Source organism: Pleurodeles waltl, chromosome 5 (genome assembly GCF_031143425.1).
Source record: "Pleurodeles waltl isolate 20211129_DDA chromosome 5, aPleWal1.hap1.20221129, whole genome shotgun sequence".
NCBI classification, from domain to species: Eukaryota; Metazoa; Chordata; class Amphibia; order Caudata; family Salamandridae; genus Pleurodeles; species Pleurodeles waltl.
In genome coordinates this window covers 1,198,349,734-1,198,369,635 of record NC_090444.1, presented here as the reverse complement: position 1 = coordinate 1,198,369,635, position 19,902 = coordinate 1,198,349,734, and the positions used below count along the sequence as shown (strand labels likewise).

The 19,902-nt window shown below is 44.4% G+C and overlaps 1 protein-coding gene across 1 annotated transcript in view; it reads right to left on the bottom strand.

Moving 5' to 3' along the window:
• FOXO3 (forkhead box O3) overlaps nt 1-17,312 on the bottom strand; it is a 240,883-nt gene extending 223,571 nt beyond the window's left edge. The window contains exon 1 of the mRNA XM_069235453.1: nt 15,611-17,312. Within this exon, the coding sequence (XP_069091554.1) occupies nt 15,611-16,129 (519 nt within the window). The 5' untranslated portion in view covers nt 16,130-17,312. The remainder of the gene's footprint in view (nt 1-15,610) is intronic.
• Between the last annotated feature and the right edge of the window lie 2,590 nt (nt 17,313-19,902).

Genomic DNA, 19,902 nt, shown 5'->3' with positions numbered 1-19,902 from the left:
GCCATCACATGTTGGAGGAAGCGTGACATTGTGATGGCCAACAAAAATGTTCTCATAGTGAATGCTCCCTGGGCGGGAACGGAGCGCACAAAGGAGGGACATTTAGCTAAAAATGCACCAATAAAAGTGAAGCATTTAAGACAATCACAACAAAGAACGAATGGCAAGAGTGGGCATGGCTTAAGCCCCTATACTGAACACAGCATGTCTCGCAGAGACAGCGCATGCGCTGCCTAGGTTTGACCTGAAAATAACAAGCAATTTGTCAGAAGACATAGCCTGATAGTTTACTTCAGTCTTTGGAATGAAGCAAATGTGACAAGACAAATACAGAATTTAAACACATCTTTATTTACTGCTTGGACACATAACCGCCCCCAAAATAAAAAAATAAAATCAAATTGCAGGTGACAGTTTGGGAATCACTGCCTTAAAAAAGAACTGTCTTCCTAAGGATTGTTCCTTGGCATTCTGCACCAACATGATAACCCAGTGGATAGATAAAATGAGCCCTAACCCAGTGCATAGATAAAATGAGCCCTTGCACAGTGACACTACCTTGATTGGAGCTATTATTTGCATACCCATTTCAAGAATATTATTTTCTTCCCCGCCACCATCTTCCTACTATTGTCTCAACTAGGGCTACTTATAGTACAATAATGTCACATTTGTATTGATTTCCTTCCTTTGTCAAAAGGAAGAAATGTATTTGGGAAAGAAATGTACTGGAAGCAGAGCGGGCTCTAGGGCGGTGAAACCGGTACCACCGCACTGGGCTTACACTTTGGATGGGGCACCATGTTTGCAAGTATCTTATGGTTTTAAAAGCACCTGCTGCCTCGTTCATTGCCTCCAGCAGCTTTTAACAACTGAAATGTCAAGATAACTCCAGTGATTAATGGACCTTCTCCAGAGACATCAAATTTTGTGTAGTGGAAGTTTTAACTCATCATAAGGTAGTGCAGAGGGTTAATATGCCTGCTGCAAAGAATGTGTACCATGCAGATCACAAAGTGCACATAATGTAAATAGGTCAGTGGGTTACTGATCCTGTTGGAGATATCCTTTAGTTACTTGCAGTTTATAAGTTAAAATGTTAACGTAGAACAGGATTCTAGAAACTGTCATCAAAGATCTGCTTGGAAACTGCAAGGCATAAGTTAGAGCCTTATGTCCCCCCACTCAAAAAAGTCTTCTATCATCCAAATGTCACAATTTTTTTTATTTTGGGTAGAAAGCAATTCTTATTAGTAAAGACAGCCCCCCCACCCCCCAACTATGGTGAACCTTCAAATTCTAAGTTTGTGATTCTCCAGATCAGGCACTCAAACTATACAGCCTACATGAATGACATGTGACTCCTACACTTTGTAGTCCTCTGTCTTATGTAACATTTCCTAAACCCAGATTTAAACTCATATGATTGATTTGCCTCTGTATTTGTTTGTGATGTAAAGTGCTCTGACACGCTACACTAGTATGAGTGGTGCTATAAAACTAATTCAATACATCAGGGAGAGAGAGTAGTTATGGAGACCTGAGGGCACTGTTAAAGGAAAAGGTGGTAGTGAGGGAATCTGTGGTAAAGATGGTCATGGGGGGGTGGGGAGAAAAGGGGGACATCAACAAACACTATCACACCAGGCATCACCAGCGTTAAAGCTGGCCCCGACTGGAAGCTAATTCCGCATCTGGGCTCAAGTCAAACGTGCAGCAGTGGCTCTAGTAACAACCTTCATGGCCAATCCTGAATCTAACAACGCAAGCAACAATGTGGCTCAGAAATCACCATTTTTCACCCTCTGGTCAGCGATGCTGAACAGAGATCTGTGGAAGCCAACATAGAGCAGTCTGTACAAACGAACAAGCCTCTGATCTAATCGTTATTGCCAAATGCCCACAGCAAACTTAGCAACTGTTCCAGGAGAACCACACCCTGAAATTACTTGCTTAAAAACTGAACCATCTTTTCATCTGTCATGAGCACAATAACTGCGGCAAGTCTATGGCATTTAGCAAGATACAGAAAGCATAAAAGGTATGGGAAAAGCCCTAATTCTATCTGCTCTGTGCACTATTAAATGGGTACCTGGCACAAATTTTACAATCATGAAATACAACCAGCTCATTTTTTTCATGCAAATATATGCACAAGCTGTAGCAAGGACTGTTCGAAGGCCATTTTAGACATGCATGTCTGAAACCAAGAGCGTACGTACTAGGGCAGCTACAGAAACCAATGCCAGATCTCCAGACCCAAAATATCTCCACAAAAACACAAAGATTTATAGCCTTTTGGCACACGAGTAAAGAAAACAAAATAATATGCAGAACAGCAGATCTGCACGACTCTGTGCAGTAGAACCGGCTCAACTAGGATGAGGTGTGGGACTGAGGGGAGTTCGTAGGGATCAGAGCCTAAATGATAACAATGAGTGGATGGTAACAAGATCGATCCCTTTTGTTGTAGGACAGTGGTTCCCAACCTTTTGACTTCTGTGGTTCCCCACTTTGTCAATACTGGAACCCGAGGACCCCCACTGAATCATTATTGAAATCAGAGAATCCCCCACCGAGTAATTTCTGAAAGCTGGGGACCTAATCTGTTAAAATTATTACATTTTCTAAGCAGTCGCAGACCCCCGGAGGAGGCTTCGCAGACCCCCAGGGGTCCTCAGACCACAGGTTAGAAACCACTGTTGTAGGACTTCGCACCTATCATACCCATTTTCCTCCATCAAGCACTCCCCATACACCATTCATGCTCTATACACTAGACAACGTCATCAGCCGAGAGACAGAACTAAGCTAAGCAAATCAAATGATATTCATAGATCAATGGATAATCTGAGCTGATATCAACATCAAACCATCTGCAAGTAAGGAGGTATTTTCAAGCACTTCGATACTAAATTTATGGTCCAGTAGCGTCTGCAGATCTGGGGTCTATTTAGAGCCTCCCACTCACCTTCTATTGTCATCCCATCTAATACCATGCATATGGCTGTTTGTAGCCATGCTGAGAAGCATAAGAATGTTGGCTGACATATGAAGAGACGATATAGCAAAATACCTCTGGTTTATGGAGGTTTTTATCCCTGAAGGCACAATACAACCACCCAAAGAAACTGCGGCTTTTGCTATCCACTGCCATTTGCGATCCTGAAGTCAAGTAAAAGCTGCCACGGGCCATGTGCCGCACCTGCATTGTTCCATGTGAAATAATATCAGTGAAACAAAAACCTCCCTTTTCAAAACCACTGCACTATAAATAGCTGCTAGCAATTACGGCATTGTACCGGGTCTTTGTTAAGTGCATTGAGGAATGGGATCCTGGGCTCCAATGCAGTTCAGTGATCCTCAAGGCAAAGCAATTGATGTAAGCGCAGCACTGCCGCTGTAACAAAAAGCAACTTCAGCCCCGGGGGAGGAAGAATATTTAGCATCAGCAAAATGTCTCTATGCGTCGCTATCTTTTCAGGAAACGCATTTGAAAGATGGGCACCTCACTTTCCCATTCAAACAAGTTTTCAGGTAAACTTCCGCAGTTGAACATCATAACCGAAGCAGCACAATGTACTAACAACAAGGCTGCGGTGTGTGTGCAACCTTCCATTTGTTGCAACACTGACAGCTTCATCACCATCACTGGATCCATGGACGTGGCTTGTTACTGTGGATCAGCGCACTGTAGCTACCACCAAAGGGACAACCTCAAGATTATCATCTAGCCAGCATTAAGATCTTACCAGAAGTGGTTGAAGCCAGTGACTACAGTCACTTGACAGCGCACACAGATACCTGACATTTCATTACTCTACAAGGGAGATTAAGGAAAAATCGAAGGGCATTTAATGTCATTTTGTTTGCTTTGGAGAGGAGGAAGTTTTAAGCAGAACTAGCTAAAAATGTTATCTTCAAACACTGACTGACCTCCATTCAAATCAGGAGTGTTGGCATGTATGCAGGCAAGTAGCATGCGGGACAACACGCCAAGCTCTCTTGCTTCTGCATCACACATGTTGCTTATTTCCAGTTTGCATTTAAAATACAATTTCACTTAAATAAAACAATTAGGGCATTTCAGAAACCAAGTGTAGGCTAGACATATAGAACAGAAATTCATAAAAAAAGAAAAGGAAAAAAGATTGCCTTGGCCCTCACCGCTCTGCCCATGCCTTTTGCTAACTGGTGTTAGAACCAGGCTAACCAGAGTAAGTAGCAGCCACAAGCAGTGTGCCCCACAAGTTTGCACTATTCTGCAAAATCACTAGAATGGCTCAGTAAAACTGCATAAACTTATGGGGTATGGTGCACATGATTACCCCCCCAGAAGTGTTCTGTTACACACCCCACCCCGCCCCCACCGAATTACTAGAGGCCTAGTTTATCCTTTCTATCTGCAAGGGTCTATGCAACACCTCAGATACCCATGGAGCACACACTAGCACTATTTACTGATGGCTCACGCAACCCTAGTCAAGGTTCCAGCCAGGTTTCCAAGATGGCCGCTTTCATATGTATGTTGGTTTGACATGATTATGCACTGCTGTATGCCAATGTAACACCATGAAACTGACCAACACCAGTGAACTTGATTATGCATGAGGAATGGGATAGCTACACAACATGTCTGGGTGAGGTGCACACGTAAAACAATTATGTGCACCCCATGTCACTTGGCACAATTTGAAGTCAGCTTGAAAGTGGCTTTTTTTTTTTTATTTTTTTTTATTCAAGTGCCTTTTCCAGAAACTCAGGGTAAAGGCTTTTTAAATGGAACTTTCTGTAGTTAATAGAAAAATGCTAAGTCTCAGGCCTTTACTGCGGTTGTTATACCTACTTCTTGATCCTTGATACAGACCTAACAGCGCCATCCAAACTCTTTAGGCTTCTATAATCTCTGTTCAAATGGCTGTGTTTATGGGTAGCTGGCCCAAAACAATCACTGCAGTTTGTATTGGTCGATTGACTTTGGGATTAGGAGAGAAGTGAGGTACATCACTTGCAGAGGGTATCACAGAAGACCAAAGTGAATACAGTTTTAAAATACAAATTAGAATTAATTAACAAACTCCAGTCCAAGCACCAACACACAAACAGCAACATCACACTTTGCTTAAAACGAAAAAAGGACAAAGGCAGAGGGTGATAGCAAGATGACGTTCCTCACATGGTATATATTTACTTTGCAGAGGGTTCACGTACATCAGTGGTTCTTAACCTTTTCACTCATGTGGCCCTCACATTTAATCATCATTGTTATCTGGCGACCACCACTGAGTCATTACTGGAAGCAGAGGACCCCGGCTAAAGCACTTACAATGATCTGAACTGCAAAACAGTATGCAAAAAAAATGCAAAAACAAATACACAAATGATAAAATACTTTAAGTCACAAACAAATATGAAAAAAAAATAGAAAGGTTGAAGCTTTTCTAAATTCAATTGAGGCCACTCGTACTATAATTTGCTTAATATATTTCCACTGCTCCCACGAACCAATCTGGGGATACTAATTACATTTTTTGCCTCCAATTTCAAATTCCTTCACATTTACAGAATGGTTTAAAATTTTCAGTTGCACATTTTATTTTTTATTGATATGAATTTTATTCATCTGTAAAAAGTATTTAATTTTTTAAGCAGTCACAGACCCCTTGAGGGGATGTGGAATGCCTATCACTCAAAGCCTGGGACATATTTTTTGGGGGTAAAGGGCAACAAGTTTTCATGTTTATTTTGTCCTTGGGACAAGTAGGCCCAACTCCCGGCTGCTAGTTTACAGGGGAGGGAACTGTCTGCAGTTGAGGTAACATGTGTGCCCATATGTTAACGCTGTTCAAACTGGTATTTATAGTTCACTAATGAAAAGCCTTCATTATTAGGGTGAGTATTTAGTACACATTCATATAGAGGAAGTGGTTAATGCTATTGTCGCACATCTGTAGCCAATCAAGTTCAAAGTCGCGTAGCATGTATTAGTGCACGGTGCCAACCAGGTCGGAGTAACCCAACCACCAAGGGTTTCGAAGATGCACAGATTTTACAAATGGAACCCCAAAGAGGACCACCTATGTACTGTGCTGTGAAATACAAATTGAAAAAGAAACAGGGACCAGGGCACTCAAAAGTCTCTATAAGTAGTATATAATCCAAGACAAGTAGAGTTGCAAAAGTGTTTAATCCAAGATCAGAAAACAGCCAACACGTGTTTCGTCCTAGCGGACTTTTTCAAGGCTCATAAATTTATGCTTGGATGAAGACTAGTCCCACTAGGGCTGTTGTGGCCCCTAGAGTATAGCATTGGCTCCACTATTTATAATCGGTCTTGCCATGAATTCTGGCAAGTACTCCTGTCTTTAACACTATGCAACTTGCCGTGTTCGTGGATATTATTCATGTGGTGTATCCGTAGTTTCATGTAAAAATGGGGTCCCGATGGGCCCAAACTTACTTCTAAGCGTCACTTTACGATTTGTGAAATGTACACCGATGCATGGAGTGTACGGGCAGCGCGTGATAACGCTGTCTTGTGGCCCGTGTATTCAGCTGAGTACGTAAAGTGACGCTTAGAAGTAAGTTTGGGCCCATCGGGACCCCATTTTTACATGAAACTACGGATACACCACATGAATAATATCCACGAACACGGCAAGTTGCATAGTGTTAAAGACAGGAGTACTTGCCAGAATTCATGGCAAGACAGATTATAAATAGTGGAGCCAATGCTATACTCTAGGGGCCACAACAGCCCTAGTGGGACTAGTCTTCATCCAAGCATAAATTTATGAGCCTTGAAAAAGTCCGCTAGGACGAAACACGTGTTGGCTGTTTTCTGATCTTGGATTAAACACTTTTGCAACTCTACTTGTCTTGGACTATATACTTATTATAGAGTCTTTTGAGTGCCCTGGTCCCTGTTTCTTTTTCAATTATTAGGGTGAGTGCTGTAAATAAACATTTTATAGTCACATTGCACTGCTGACAGTGGTTCCAGTTTAAAAAAAAATAATAATAATAATTTACATACATGTTTGAAAGGTTTAACAATATGAGGCTAAATAGAATGCTCCCAGAATGCTCTTTTATTGGGCGCAAATGTTTGTAGAAGTTTGTAAGCAAGAGTGGTGATTCTTTGCTTTCAAAATAAAATGTTCAGAAAAATGTGCAAGTAGGAAAAGAAAGTTTTACTACCATCAAGTTTTAGGTGCTATTCTTTGAAGCATCATTTAGTAAAATGTGTGGATGCATGCTAGTATTTCCCAAAAATATTCCTAATGGAAATCAGGAAAACCATTTTCAACAAGAATATGGGAAGCATGAAAATAAACAAGCACTGGCAAAGCCAACCGATCTGACAATTTTTAGAGTCTTTTGGTTTCGCCAATGCGTGTCTTGTTTTGACATGGCTTCTGTAACCCCTTATTGTTGTGGGAGCTGCCAGGCCCTCACCATTGTAACAAACAATGGCAAAAAGCAAGAAAGGTTTTTTGGTCTCAAAAAGCACACATTGCCACCAGTGGAGTCACAAAGGCCGAGCAGTCCCCCTTTTGCCCCTCCCCCCTCAGCACAGCACCTGCCCTAAGGAAGTCTGGAGGGGTGGGGTTCCCTCTATGTTCTTTGCAGGAGGGTCCCCTCCAGTTTCGTTATGGCACTGATTGCCACAGTAGTTCCTGGCACTGAATAAAAAACGCCTTTGTGTGCCAATATACTCCTTGTGGAAGAGCAGAATGCGATCACTTACAGCAATGCCAGCTGACAGAGAGGGAAATTGAAGTTTAATAAAAACAAAATGTCTTTGTCAACACCAGACCTAATTAGGGACCCAGTTCTTAAAGAAAGTCACAAAAGTGAACCCATGGTATATGTCGTTGAATTTGTGGCTTTTATGAATTCACAAGAACTTACAGAAGTAGACCAGGAAATCATACTCCTAAAACTATTTGTGAACTGTATTTTAGCATGAGCAAATATGTATGTGTAGATTTGCTCATGTGAAAATCTATTGAGTATCTACAAGTTCACTTTCCCTCCAACCTCCTTTTTCCCCCAACTCTGAAAGAACTCCTACTTCTGACATTGTCAGGAGCACATTTTCAACCTTTCTCACTATTGGAAAATATTAGAGAAGAGCTGGTGAAAATCCTTAAACATGCAAGTTAGTAGGTTTGCAGACTCAATGGCATTCCAGCCCTGGCACTATTGCTTACTGCTTCCTCCAGGCCCAGTATGTAGATCTGCCGTAAGGTGGCAAAATATGGACATTGCTATAGTAGGGATTGAAATTGCAAGTATTCAAGCCCTACTATATTAGTAGAGCTGGCATAACCAGGAAGGCTATTATCAGAGCTCTTACATAATGAGACTGCTGCCATAATTTGTCACTGCACTATATGACACCAAAGGCACAAGTAGATTTGTGTACAGGACAAGTAGATTTAAGAAGCACCCTGTCCCATGGGAAAGTAGATATTTTATTGAATACCACACCCCGTACTGCAAAAGTAAAGTACTCACATGCATTTCATACATTAACAATATGCAATGTTCTTCCTTTTGTCACCACTTCCCCCAAAAGACTAAGGATATGGCTTCTAATAGGACTACCTACATAAATAAGAAGAGAGGTAGTTGCATAAACAAGCATGCCATGCTTCATCTGAGTGAATGAACACAGCTTGCACTTTAGGGAGGCTTGCGAAGGTTTCTACTGTAGAGGAGATACTGCAGCAAAAATCAGACCATGGTTTAACAATCCTGTGACATCAACAGCAAGGGCAGTGTAAATGATGAACTCCTCGTTCTGGACGTTTCTCGGGGAATGGAACCATTTCCAGGACCTAACATTCCAATGCATAGCCACTTCCCAATTTGATTGGCCCTCATTTCCTTCACCTATGGCATGCCTGCACATTAACTGTTCTACCGGCAAAGAGAATACTCAATGTAACTATAAATGAAAAATATACTGACCTATTATCTGGGTCAATCATCACATTTCAAGAAATCATAATAACATACACCAGCTTTCAACACATATTTCTCCCCAAAAAAAAGGAAGAAAAAAAAAAAAGACAAGGAAGGTGCTCCAAGTGAAGGTGCAGTGAATAAGTGATGAACAGTGAACCATAACACATATAATATATATACAGAGTTTGTAGTGCACCGGGTGTTCACTCCTCCTCGGTTTACTAGATTCAGGAATTTAAACCAAATAGGATATAAACGCCCTGTATCAAACAATGACGATTGAGGATGGGCGAAAAAATGAAGTTGACGTTTCGACCCATAGTTAGGATAAATCCTTTGGGGTCATCATCAGTACAAAGTAAAGGTAGACACCAAGCCAGAAGAAAACGAAAACAAAAATTCCTGAAAGGAATCCCATATAAATTTATTTAGGTCGGTAACATATAGAGATGCTCTGTAACAAACACTTACTACATCACAATACATTAACAATCCACAAACTACCTACCTCTTCTTGACTTTACGATAGACAAGGGTCATGTTCCCTTATTGCCTTTTGGTTAAGTTTCTGCTACAGAAACCTCACATAAATACATATACTCATTCAGACCCATATGAGCTTTGTCATTATCGAGAAATTACAGCTTGCAGATACAATGAGCAGTGGTTGTTCTCAGGATCAGTTTATGGAATAAGATACCAAGGGCCAGATGTAGGAAGGTTCCCTTTTGCGAGGTGCAAATTGCAAGTCCCTGCGACTTGCAATTTGCACCTCGCAAAAGCGAATGCAGAAAGGTGTCTCAGACACCTTCTGCGACTCGCTATGGGGTCGCAAAGACCCACCTCATAAATATTTATGAGGTGGGTCGCAGTTTGCGGCCCCATACCGACTATGGGCACTCGCAAACATGGAGGCCTGCTGTAGTCAGCAGACCTCCGTGTTCGTGACTGCTTTAAATAAAGCAGTTTCTTTTTTTTTAAGTGTAGCCCGTTTTCCTTAAAGGAAAACGAGCTGCACTTAAAAAAAAAAAACGAAACCTTTAGTTTCGGTATTTTTTCAGGGCAGGGAGTGGTCCCTTGGACCACTCCCTGCCCTGAAAAAATGTTTTTGGGTCCAGTCACAAACTGGAAGGGGTCCCATGGGGACCCCTTCCAATTTGCGAGTGGGTTACCATCCACTTGAAGTGGATGGTAACTGCAACACCATTTGCGACCGCATATGCGGTCGCAAATGGTATTGCATACCACTAGGAATCGCAAATAGGAAGGGAACACCCCTTCCTATTTGCGATTCTGAAATGCATTTTGCGAGTCGGTCCGACTCGCAGAATGCATTTCTGCATAGGAAAATGCGATTTGCAACTCGCAAACGGCAGTTTTTGCCGTTTGCGAGTTGCAAATCCTTTCCTACATCTGGCCCCAAGAGTCAACTCAAGACTAGAACTCAAGCCAGGTCAACTCAAGATTAGAACCCATGTATTTGAGCAAATAAAAACAAGCATTTGCAATGCAATGGGTCTCTTGTTTCCTCGGGTTAGAACTTTTAACATTGTAAATTCCTAACTGGATTTTTCTTGCCACTTAAATTGAAAAAGAAAAGTAAAACAGTTGATATAAGCAAGCCAATTCAAAGTGCCATGGCCGCGAAGGAGACACAAAAGGAAAAAGAAGTTTGCTCGCAATCGAACATTTCAACAATTGAGCAATTATCCATGCAACATGGGCGATTTCCAAGGCGGTAACCAGACCGCCCTAAGGAGGGACAAACAGAAAGCATCTACCAATGAGAACAAAGGATTTTTAAAATGCAAGCCCACGAACGAGTGATAGTGATGGGCGTTGTTAAAAGCCCACAATATTTACAACAGGTCAGAGCGCTTGTGCGCTCAACCTAATGAATACCAAAGACAAATGTATGGTTTGCTAGGCAACTCAAGGCTGTACCTTACTCCAACACAGTAAACAACAAGACAAAAGCTGTGACTGGTTTGAGTCAGTAGAGGCCCAGACTGCAATGAAAGGATGTGTGGAGTGCCACAAACCATAAAGATTCCTGCACTGTCTAGGTTCCAAATATGCCACCTGACTTCTGTAGCTATGTTAGGTCTTGAGCGTTGCAGATGAACTCGAAGTACAACTACTTTGACATGGGTTGTCTACTGTTTCTGAATGACCAGACACACAAGACATGCAAAATCTAGAACAGAGACTCAGCACACAGGGTTAATGTGTGCTACAGATTCACTGCAGGAAAACACAAACGGGTCTTGCTCTTAAAAAAATTAAAACTGATTAGTACCAAACATTCAGCAAAGATCATTTTTTCGTGATGAGGTGTTTCCAGTACATCACTCTGCTTAGAACAATTTGTAGGTAAGAAGATCAGGGGATATGTAGGCAACAACATCGCTGTGTTACCTCACAAAGTAATGAAAATATATCTTGTAATGTACGTCCTTCTGATAAAGCGGCATTTAAGCATGACACCCTACAGGGAAAGTGAAATGGACTGGTTAGTAACTAGGGGACGAGCTTGAAATGTTATATACGGTCTTCTGTGTTGCAGCTACATCCCTGTGCGTCTCCTGAATCCATTAAAAAGCCTGTAATGCACAGCCTTAAGATTAAATGGGTATAGAAGTGACATGGTACAAGGTCGGTTGGCCAAGATCCCCAAGGGTTAATTCACTGGACGAGTTACGAGTGATATGAAGAGCTTGATTTGTTTGTGATCTTCCATCCACTGCGTTACACTTCGAAGCCACCACAGAACACATCACTAACCCAGCAGAAAGAGACGGATATGTTTCAGTGGCAGGCGCAAGACCATCTAGAAGACTTCAATCAGAAATGCCTTTTTTGTTAACACAAAAGGAACTATTATGAGCAATGCATAACAAAAAAGATAAGCCGTGCATTCCTGTCAGTCTAGAACTATCAAAGGAATTAAACCGTGCGGTTTAAGACTCAGCCATCGCTAATCTGACTCCCACATTCACCGCTGAATGCGAAGAGGTCACTTTGGCGAATGATGAAGGCCAGGAGTGAAATTATTTTGGAACAACTGGTCTGCGGTACACGTGCGATAGGAAGATGGTGGCTAATCGTGGAGCTAGATAAATGTCACACACGGTCTACAGACCGAACAACCCTGCGTGGACCGATGAGTCCCAGGAGGAGACGTGTATAGGGTCAGAGGCAGGGCGCGGCCTTCCCGCCGCGCTGGCAGCCGCCTCTAGGAGCCGAGGGCGTCTGTTTACGTCACGCGTCTTCCCAAGCCAGCACGTGCACGGGAAGTTGTGGCAGGGATGCAGGGGGGCGTGCGCGCGCGCTGCACAAACTGCGCACCCCATCGCCCCGTCACACTGCCACGCGCTGCAGAGTTAGGCTATCCATATAAGTCTGTTGACATAACTAGAGTGCGCGTATGAGGATGGTGCTCCCCTGAGGATTGCCGCCAAAATTATTCTGTATAGTATTCACAGTAAGGGCTCTACAACACCAAATTAATTAAGCAAGTTGGCAAAAAAAGGATAAATTGCTGGAGAAGATCACAGAGCGCTTCATTTTCCTAATCGTCAAAAGAAATGTATCATTAAAAGCATTTTACTTCACCGGCAGCGTGTACAAAACTTGCATGGTATTGTACATGAGTTTTCGCAACCTCGGGTCTGAAGGAAATTGATGGGGTCACTTTGGGACCTCGTGACTGCCTCATCTTTCTAAATGCCTCGATGTCTTGCAAGGAGGAGATCTAGCGTAGTGCCGACAAAGCAGGCACAAACATCAACGGGCTCGACCTGCCGGAGCTTTTACACATCATGAAATAACACCGAACATCTCAAAACTGCCATTTTTTGACATAAGAACCAGCTCTGTCTTCCATTAGGAAGTCACAGCTCGTGCTTTTATGAATAAGGTAGAATGTGCAAAGGGATCCTGTTGAACCTCAAGACTCGAGTATATACAGTAGGTCACATTTTATTCGTATTAGTTTAGTAAATTAGGCATGAAAACCACGGACTCCTTTTCGTCACACTTGTTTCTTCCACTGCCTCTTCCTCTGCTGGCTGGAACCACCACCCTTTCTACTACACCAACCACCTCAATGCACCACCACACACGTCCTTCTTGAAGTACCCCTCTCAAAAACAGCAGACCACTTTTTCATGAGGGCATATGACCCTCAGGTCCCATCCCTCAAACCAAAGCCCCCCCCCCCTTTTGCTCCACTATAGTTGTACCCATAAAATAATAACAACCTCACTGTTGCCCTGGTTGAATTGCTGGTGTCACCACGTCCCCAAGAGCAAAGATTATTTTACGGAGATTTGGATAGTGCCTGTCTGCCATCAGTAAAGCTCTGCAGCACTCTCTTGGCTCAGATACCTTCATATCCTAGTCTCAAGGTTTTACATCAACACCCACACTTACACATCATCAGAGTCTTAATTCAGCTACATATTTCAAACACCACTGATTAGACACCCCCATCTGTAGATTCTTTGCACATACTACATCTGTCCACTGCATAGCCTCATTATACGCCTGCACCCATCAGTCATCTCCTGATGTGCCTCCACTACCAGGTATCACTAGATCATGTCTCCCCAGCCCTCACCCTGACATCTAAAATACATGGTTTATCAATTACTCACCTCGATAAAGCAAGCACTTTAGATTAGCGATATCGCTTATATATCTACCTAGCCATACCGCACTCCTTTAACCATGCATTACCTGATTCCAAGTTCCACACCCTCTCACTAGGAGTACATTTATGTTCCACTGCCATATCTACATGCCCGTTCCTCCCTAATACCCCGTTCTTTTTGTCCACGCCATGACCCCTCCCATTGTTTCCCCTCAAAATGTTAAACTGCCGCCACAGTTAGCCCTTCCCCTTCCATATGCTTTTTTATTCTTCTTAATGTCTTTCCATTATGCCCTCCACTAACATGCCATTCGACAATGTCCTCCAATATATCCTCTGCTTCCAGTACACTCCCGACAATGTCAGACTCATTGTCAGTCTGTTGCTGTGTCCCTCACTTATGCCCTGCCCTCATCGCATGCTCTTCCTGTACCTCCTTTCTCCCTCACTCTACAAGCTGTTTCCATCCATTACTAAAAATCCTTCACAATGTTCACCTTCCCTTATGCCGTCCGTGTGCCATTTTCCTTAATGTTGTTCCTTCATTTATGCCCTGCCTTCCATAGGCCCTCCCATGATATTAAAGAAAGAACTACCCTCACAATTAACAGCACATACAGTTATGTACAAATGATACAATAACTAGATGGCTAACAGCATGGCAATGTTACTAATAGTGAGGAGTATCACACTAACTCTGGCTCTGATATATGAGATAAAGTACCCCGCTGTACATTTTATAGGATAAGTCACCAAGGAGTTCTGTGACCATATGGAGGCTTGAGGCTGAAGGATGAGTTTCTTTAGAAGGTCATCAAACTACGAGGTAATTAATGTACACCTGAGGTTATTTTATTCCTTACAGTACTTAGTCACACCATCACGCTAACCACAAGCCACTTAAGCCCTGGGGCTTTGACCTGTCATATGAAAGTTTCCAAGGTTGCCTGCATCAAGATTAAAAGTGAAATCGGAAAGGCAAAATGAAAACACACCAAACAGAAATCTATTTTAAAAGGTTTAGTAAGTCCGATCAAAATAATGCTGTAGTTCAAAACGTGTAGAAACACGGAGAGAGCCTCTCTTTCCCATAATAAACTACAAGATAAAAAAAAAATCATAATAAAAAAAAAAAAAAAAAATCACGTTGCCATTAATGCCTGTTGATCATTGTCCATTTTTTAAAAACAGATCAGACTAAAAACACCAGTTCTGGCATTCAGCTGTAATTATGCTCTGTGACCGGCTTTTCACCTTCGCTGCTGGCAGCTGGCATTATGACATCATAACTTAACTGCAACAATTTACTAAAAGGTGAGAACCCATGTCATTTGTTACCCCAGAGAGACTTTGTAACTCAACTGTAAGAAAGGAAATTAGAAACTGCTGTTATAAAGGGACTGCAGGGTCCATTGTATGGCAGTAACTTCCACAGACATCTGCATACGATTAATACCACTATAAAATGTATGACGTTGGATAGAAACATATTAAAGAACCCTTAGTCTCCCCTAATTCAGTAAACCGGGATTCCATTGAGCTGCGTCCGACCAGTCTCCAAAGCATTTCAGCTCCTCGTCTGAGGTAGTAAGCTATATTTTAATATTATAAAAAATGAACAGTGCTTTAAATGGACACAGAGAAGTGCAGGTACTTATTATTTAGTAATAAGGATTGCACCTTAGAAGTGCAGGAACCCAATTACATGTATTGCAGCACTGCTTTTCAAGTGCAGGTACTTACCTTATCACATTAAAGAAGTGCAGGTACTCTGCTTTTCAAAATTAAGAAGTGCAGGTGCTCCGTATAGGAGAGCACCTGCTCATTATTGCACTGAATATGAAACAACCCTGCCATCAGAAGACTCACCCGTCTCCCTTCTCTCTCCCGTGCACTCTCGCACATAGACCCCGCCCCTTCACTGCGCCCCTCCCCCTCAATTATCCCCCACCGCCCCTCTGCCTCCGGGAGCCCCCTCACCTTCCAGCCGGCCGAGCTGTTGCTGTCGCCCTTGTCCTTGAAGTAGGGCACGCAGCGCACCATCCAGTCGTAGATCTGGGACAGCGCCAGCCGCTTCTCGGGCGAGCTCTCGATGGCGCGGGTGATCAGGTCCGCGTAGGACAGGTTGCCCCAAGCATTGCGGCGGGACGAGCACTTTCTGGGGGGCGCCCCCGTGCCGGCTGCGGGCGGGGACGAGACGGCCGAGGGGGCAGCGGTGGTCGCAGCCCCAGCCTCCCCCGGCAGCAGCCCGGGCCCTACGGCCATGGCGCCTTCTTCCTCCTCCAGCGGCTCCTCGTCGTCCTCCTCCTCGGGGATGATGGTGCTGATGGCCCCGCCGGGCTCGACAGCCACGCCGCCCGCAGCCGGGCTGCCCGGCATGTCGGGCCTCTGCAGGGGCCAGGTGCAGGAGCGCGGCCGGCTCTGGGGCTCGAACTCCGGGTCGATCTCCACCTCCAGCCCCGGGGACAAGGGCGCAGCGGCACCCTCTCCTTCTGCCATCTTTAGAGGCGTTTGGCAGCGCAGAGAACACAAATCCTAAAGTATGAGATTACTCCTTGCAAAAAAATAAAATAAACCCAGGAGTCAGTGGCTCAAACGGGCGAAAATGTCACTTTCCATGAAAGAAACACTTTTCTCTGTACGAGTCGGGGAGCGCAGAGGCGACACAACATGTCACATAAAAGTAAGGGACGGAATTTGATCCTGTTTTGGAGGGTCGCTCCCGTCTTAGGATATCAGTTTATTTTCCTTCAGTGCCAGTGGTTTTGTTCCCCTTGAAGAGAGGCAGTCCTGAAAGGGGTTTTGGGTGCTGTTCTCTTTTCCTACCGATGATCCAACTTGTTTTATCTTTATGGTGGGATGGGGAGCAGTGCTACAGTCTCCCCTGATGCCTGGTTTGTCCTGATCGGCTTTCGTGGAAGGTTCCTTCATATACCCTCTCCGTCCGAGGATCTCCGCAGCACATGGGTTCGCCCTGGCGTGTAGCAGACCTCCATGCTGACCTGTCAGGCTGGGCTCATTCACAGCATGCACCTAATCCCTGCCCCTGCAGCGCCTCCACCCCCACCTGGCTCTACTTTGTCACCCCCAACAGCCACAATCCAACCGTGACGTGCCCTCCTCTACTTGGGGGACAGTGCGGACAGAAAACACTTAAAATAAATGCAAGATTTCCAAGCTGGTCTCTACAGCAAAAAAACGACATAAAATGCAGCGTGTTGTGTTGAAGCCAGAGGAAGATGTCCCAGCAGGTCGTCGCAAACCAAAAAGAATTTAAAAACAACGTGTAAAGATGAAAAAGCCACTGATGAGTTGCAGCACCTATAGTCACAACCTTCTTGCTCTTGCAGCTGCCATCTTGACAGTGGCTTTCCCTTCGCTCAAGTCCTTTAAAAAAAAAAAAAAAAATATCGGGGGTGGGTGGAAGGAGCGGCAGCAATTGTAAATGTGTCTTGGCTGCGCGGACGTCCCGCTCCCTAGGGCCAGAGGCAGGAGCGAAGGAGGGTCCGAGGCGTTCACCTCCTGGCCGGGTGCACTTGCTCCCTCGCGTGCAGAAGGGCAGCGGAGCTCCGCTGCATGCCTAGGCAGCAGCCTGCCGCTGTCACCCTGCTCCTGTCCTCCGCACTGAGCCGCGCATTCCTTCTCCCAACAACCAGCGGCAACAGAAAGTTAAAGGCGCTGCACGCAGGCGGACCGAGGGAGGAGGCGAGGGGGGGAGCCCAGCCTCAACCTAGCCTGACACCGACCGCTCCCGCCCACGGAGGCGGGCCGGGCCTTAAAGGGACACGCAAGCCTAGGTAGGCAGCTGACGTTCCGCTCCTACAAAGTGGGCATGTCGAGGCATGCAAGCCCGGCAGGAAGTGTTTGGGTTTCAGGATTGGGCTGGTCTATAGCTAGAGGGCAGTCGGGCAGTGCCCGAGGGGCTGGTCTCACAGGTCAGGGTGTGGGCTAGACTTTTTTGGCTGTTTATGGGCTTGATATAAGGTCTGTCGTGCGGGATTTTAGTGCTGATTCCTTAGTATCAGAAGACATTGCAGCAAGCTCAGGTGCTTGTAGTTTCCCACACCTTGTAAAACAATTGTACAGCACGACTTTAGAAGATCACAACTGCTTCAATTTGCAAACATAGGCTTTATAGCTATCCCCTAGTGGGGAGGGCAAAATACTATTTCCCCTTGCAATTTTTAGTAGGGATTTTAGACACAACTAAAGCCCAAATTGCTGGATGGAATTACTCAAATTTGGCAGAAAGGTAGCTCTTGGTCCAGAAAGAGCTCTTTTTGTGATTTGGTGTAAATATGTCCAGTCGTTTTGTAGTTATTAATGTAACAAGAAATATAGATATCTAGGGACATGGAACCTCATGCAGAGATCTGATTGGCTGCCAACACTTCAAGCAGGAAGTTTTGGCAGTCATTTTGGGACTCAGCCAAGTGCCCCAAAAAAGCTAAGAAAAGGGGGCAGGGTAGGAATAACCTGGACCTGGTGCTAGGGTCCCCAAGGACCTTGTCTGCATTTTATTTTTTGCAGCAAAATGGAGGAGGATCTGCAAATCTCAGAAACATTTTTAAAAAAACAAGCAAGGTCTCTCACGTTCATTTGTATTTTAGCTTCCGGGTGGGCCAAGTCCCAGAGGCATACTTCTATATAGACTATGGGGAGGGGACACATAGGGTTCCCTCCCCATGTCCAATACTGATCCCAGGGACCACCATCTCCCCAGGTCCAGGCAAATATGCAATTATAAGCAGGGGGGGCTGCACAGTCCCCTCCATAAGCCTTTTATGGTCCCAGGAACCACCACCTCCCCGGGTCTTGGCCCTGATATTAAGAGGGGGCTGCGCAGACCCTCCTCTTTTGCCCTTTAAGAGTCCAGGGGACCACCACCTTCCTGGGCCCACTATCATTTTAACAGGGGGGTTACTACACAGCCCTCCTCCCAAGCCACATGCGCCCTGGGACCACCACCGCCTTTGGCATGGCCAAATTATAAGTGGGAGGGGGGAAGGCAGCCCCCCTTCCAGACCATTTATGCCCATGGGGAACACCACCTCCCCAGGACTGGTCCTACAAACAGAAAGGAAGGGCAGTGTGACTCCCCTCCTTGAGCCATTAATGGTCCTGGGGACCCCCAGGGCTGGCTCCCTATGACAGCACCCACCAAGCACCAGCAATCTGTTAGTCCAGTCCCAGCAGACAGGAAAACAGATGAAACAATTGCTCCTGCATGCAGGAAGCAGCATTTCTTGCTGCTCCTTGCATGCAGAAACAATGGGACCATGGAGGAATTGAGCTCCTCCTACTCCCCATCCTCCGAACGGTCTATAAGATTCAACAATTTTAGGCAAAACTGTGGACTCTTCTTGCATAAATAACTGGGTGAGGATCCTTTCTGGCACCATTGCTCATTTTGCAGAAATTAAACTGCAACAGGAAGCACTTACAAGTGTAACCATATCAGGGGCCCCAGTGAAAGCTTCACTTCTCTAGAGGGCAAATCCTCCAAAGTATTTGAACTTTTCCAAGACAAAGCAAGGGTGTTTTCTCTGGAATTCCACTATCAAAAAACAGAATAAAATACTCGATGCAGGTGAATGTATACTTGCTCTATTGGAGTTCAATCGATTCTGTGGTGACTGTAGCGAGCAGAATCTTTCCTGTGCTCGCCTGGTGTGAGTAGAGTCCATCCTTCATGCTTTTATTTACTAAGCATGAAGCATAAGTTACTGAAAATGCTCAAAATAACCTCGAAGCTGCCCCCGTTTGGCCTGCCCTGTATAAGTAAGTGGTATGCTTCAGTCTTCCTGCTTTTTTCAGCTCGATGGACTGCTTTCCAAAGGCCCCCCAAGCATTCATGATGCGGCGAAATATGAGGACATCTCCACCAAATAAAGAAACACTTACTTGATATCAGTAAGAGGAAGAACCCTTGTTCAGTGGAGTGTCACCTCTTTGTACATTTGCCATCTTCGCTGTACGAGGATTCATGTTACTACATATTGTAATAGGAAAATGATTGAGGAGCAGTCACATTTTCAAAATTACACCAGACCTGGTCATTTGAGGCATTACCTTGTGGTCCTTTACGCACTGAAAAAGTACAATGTGCACTATACATTTACCCAAAGAGGTAGCCCTCGCTAGTTAGCCAATAGAAAGTATTCCAGTTGGATAGGCATTTCACGCAAAACTGTGGACTCTTCTTGGATAAATAAGCAGGTAAGGATCCATTCTGTACTGATGCTTATTTCACAAAAATTAAACCTAAAACA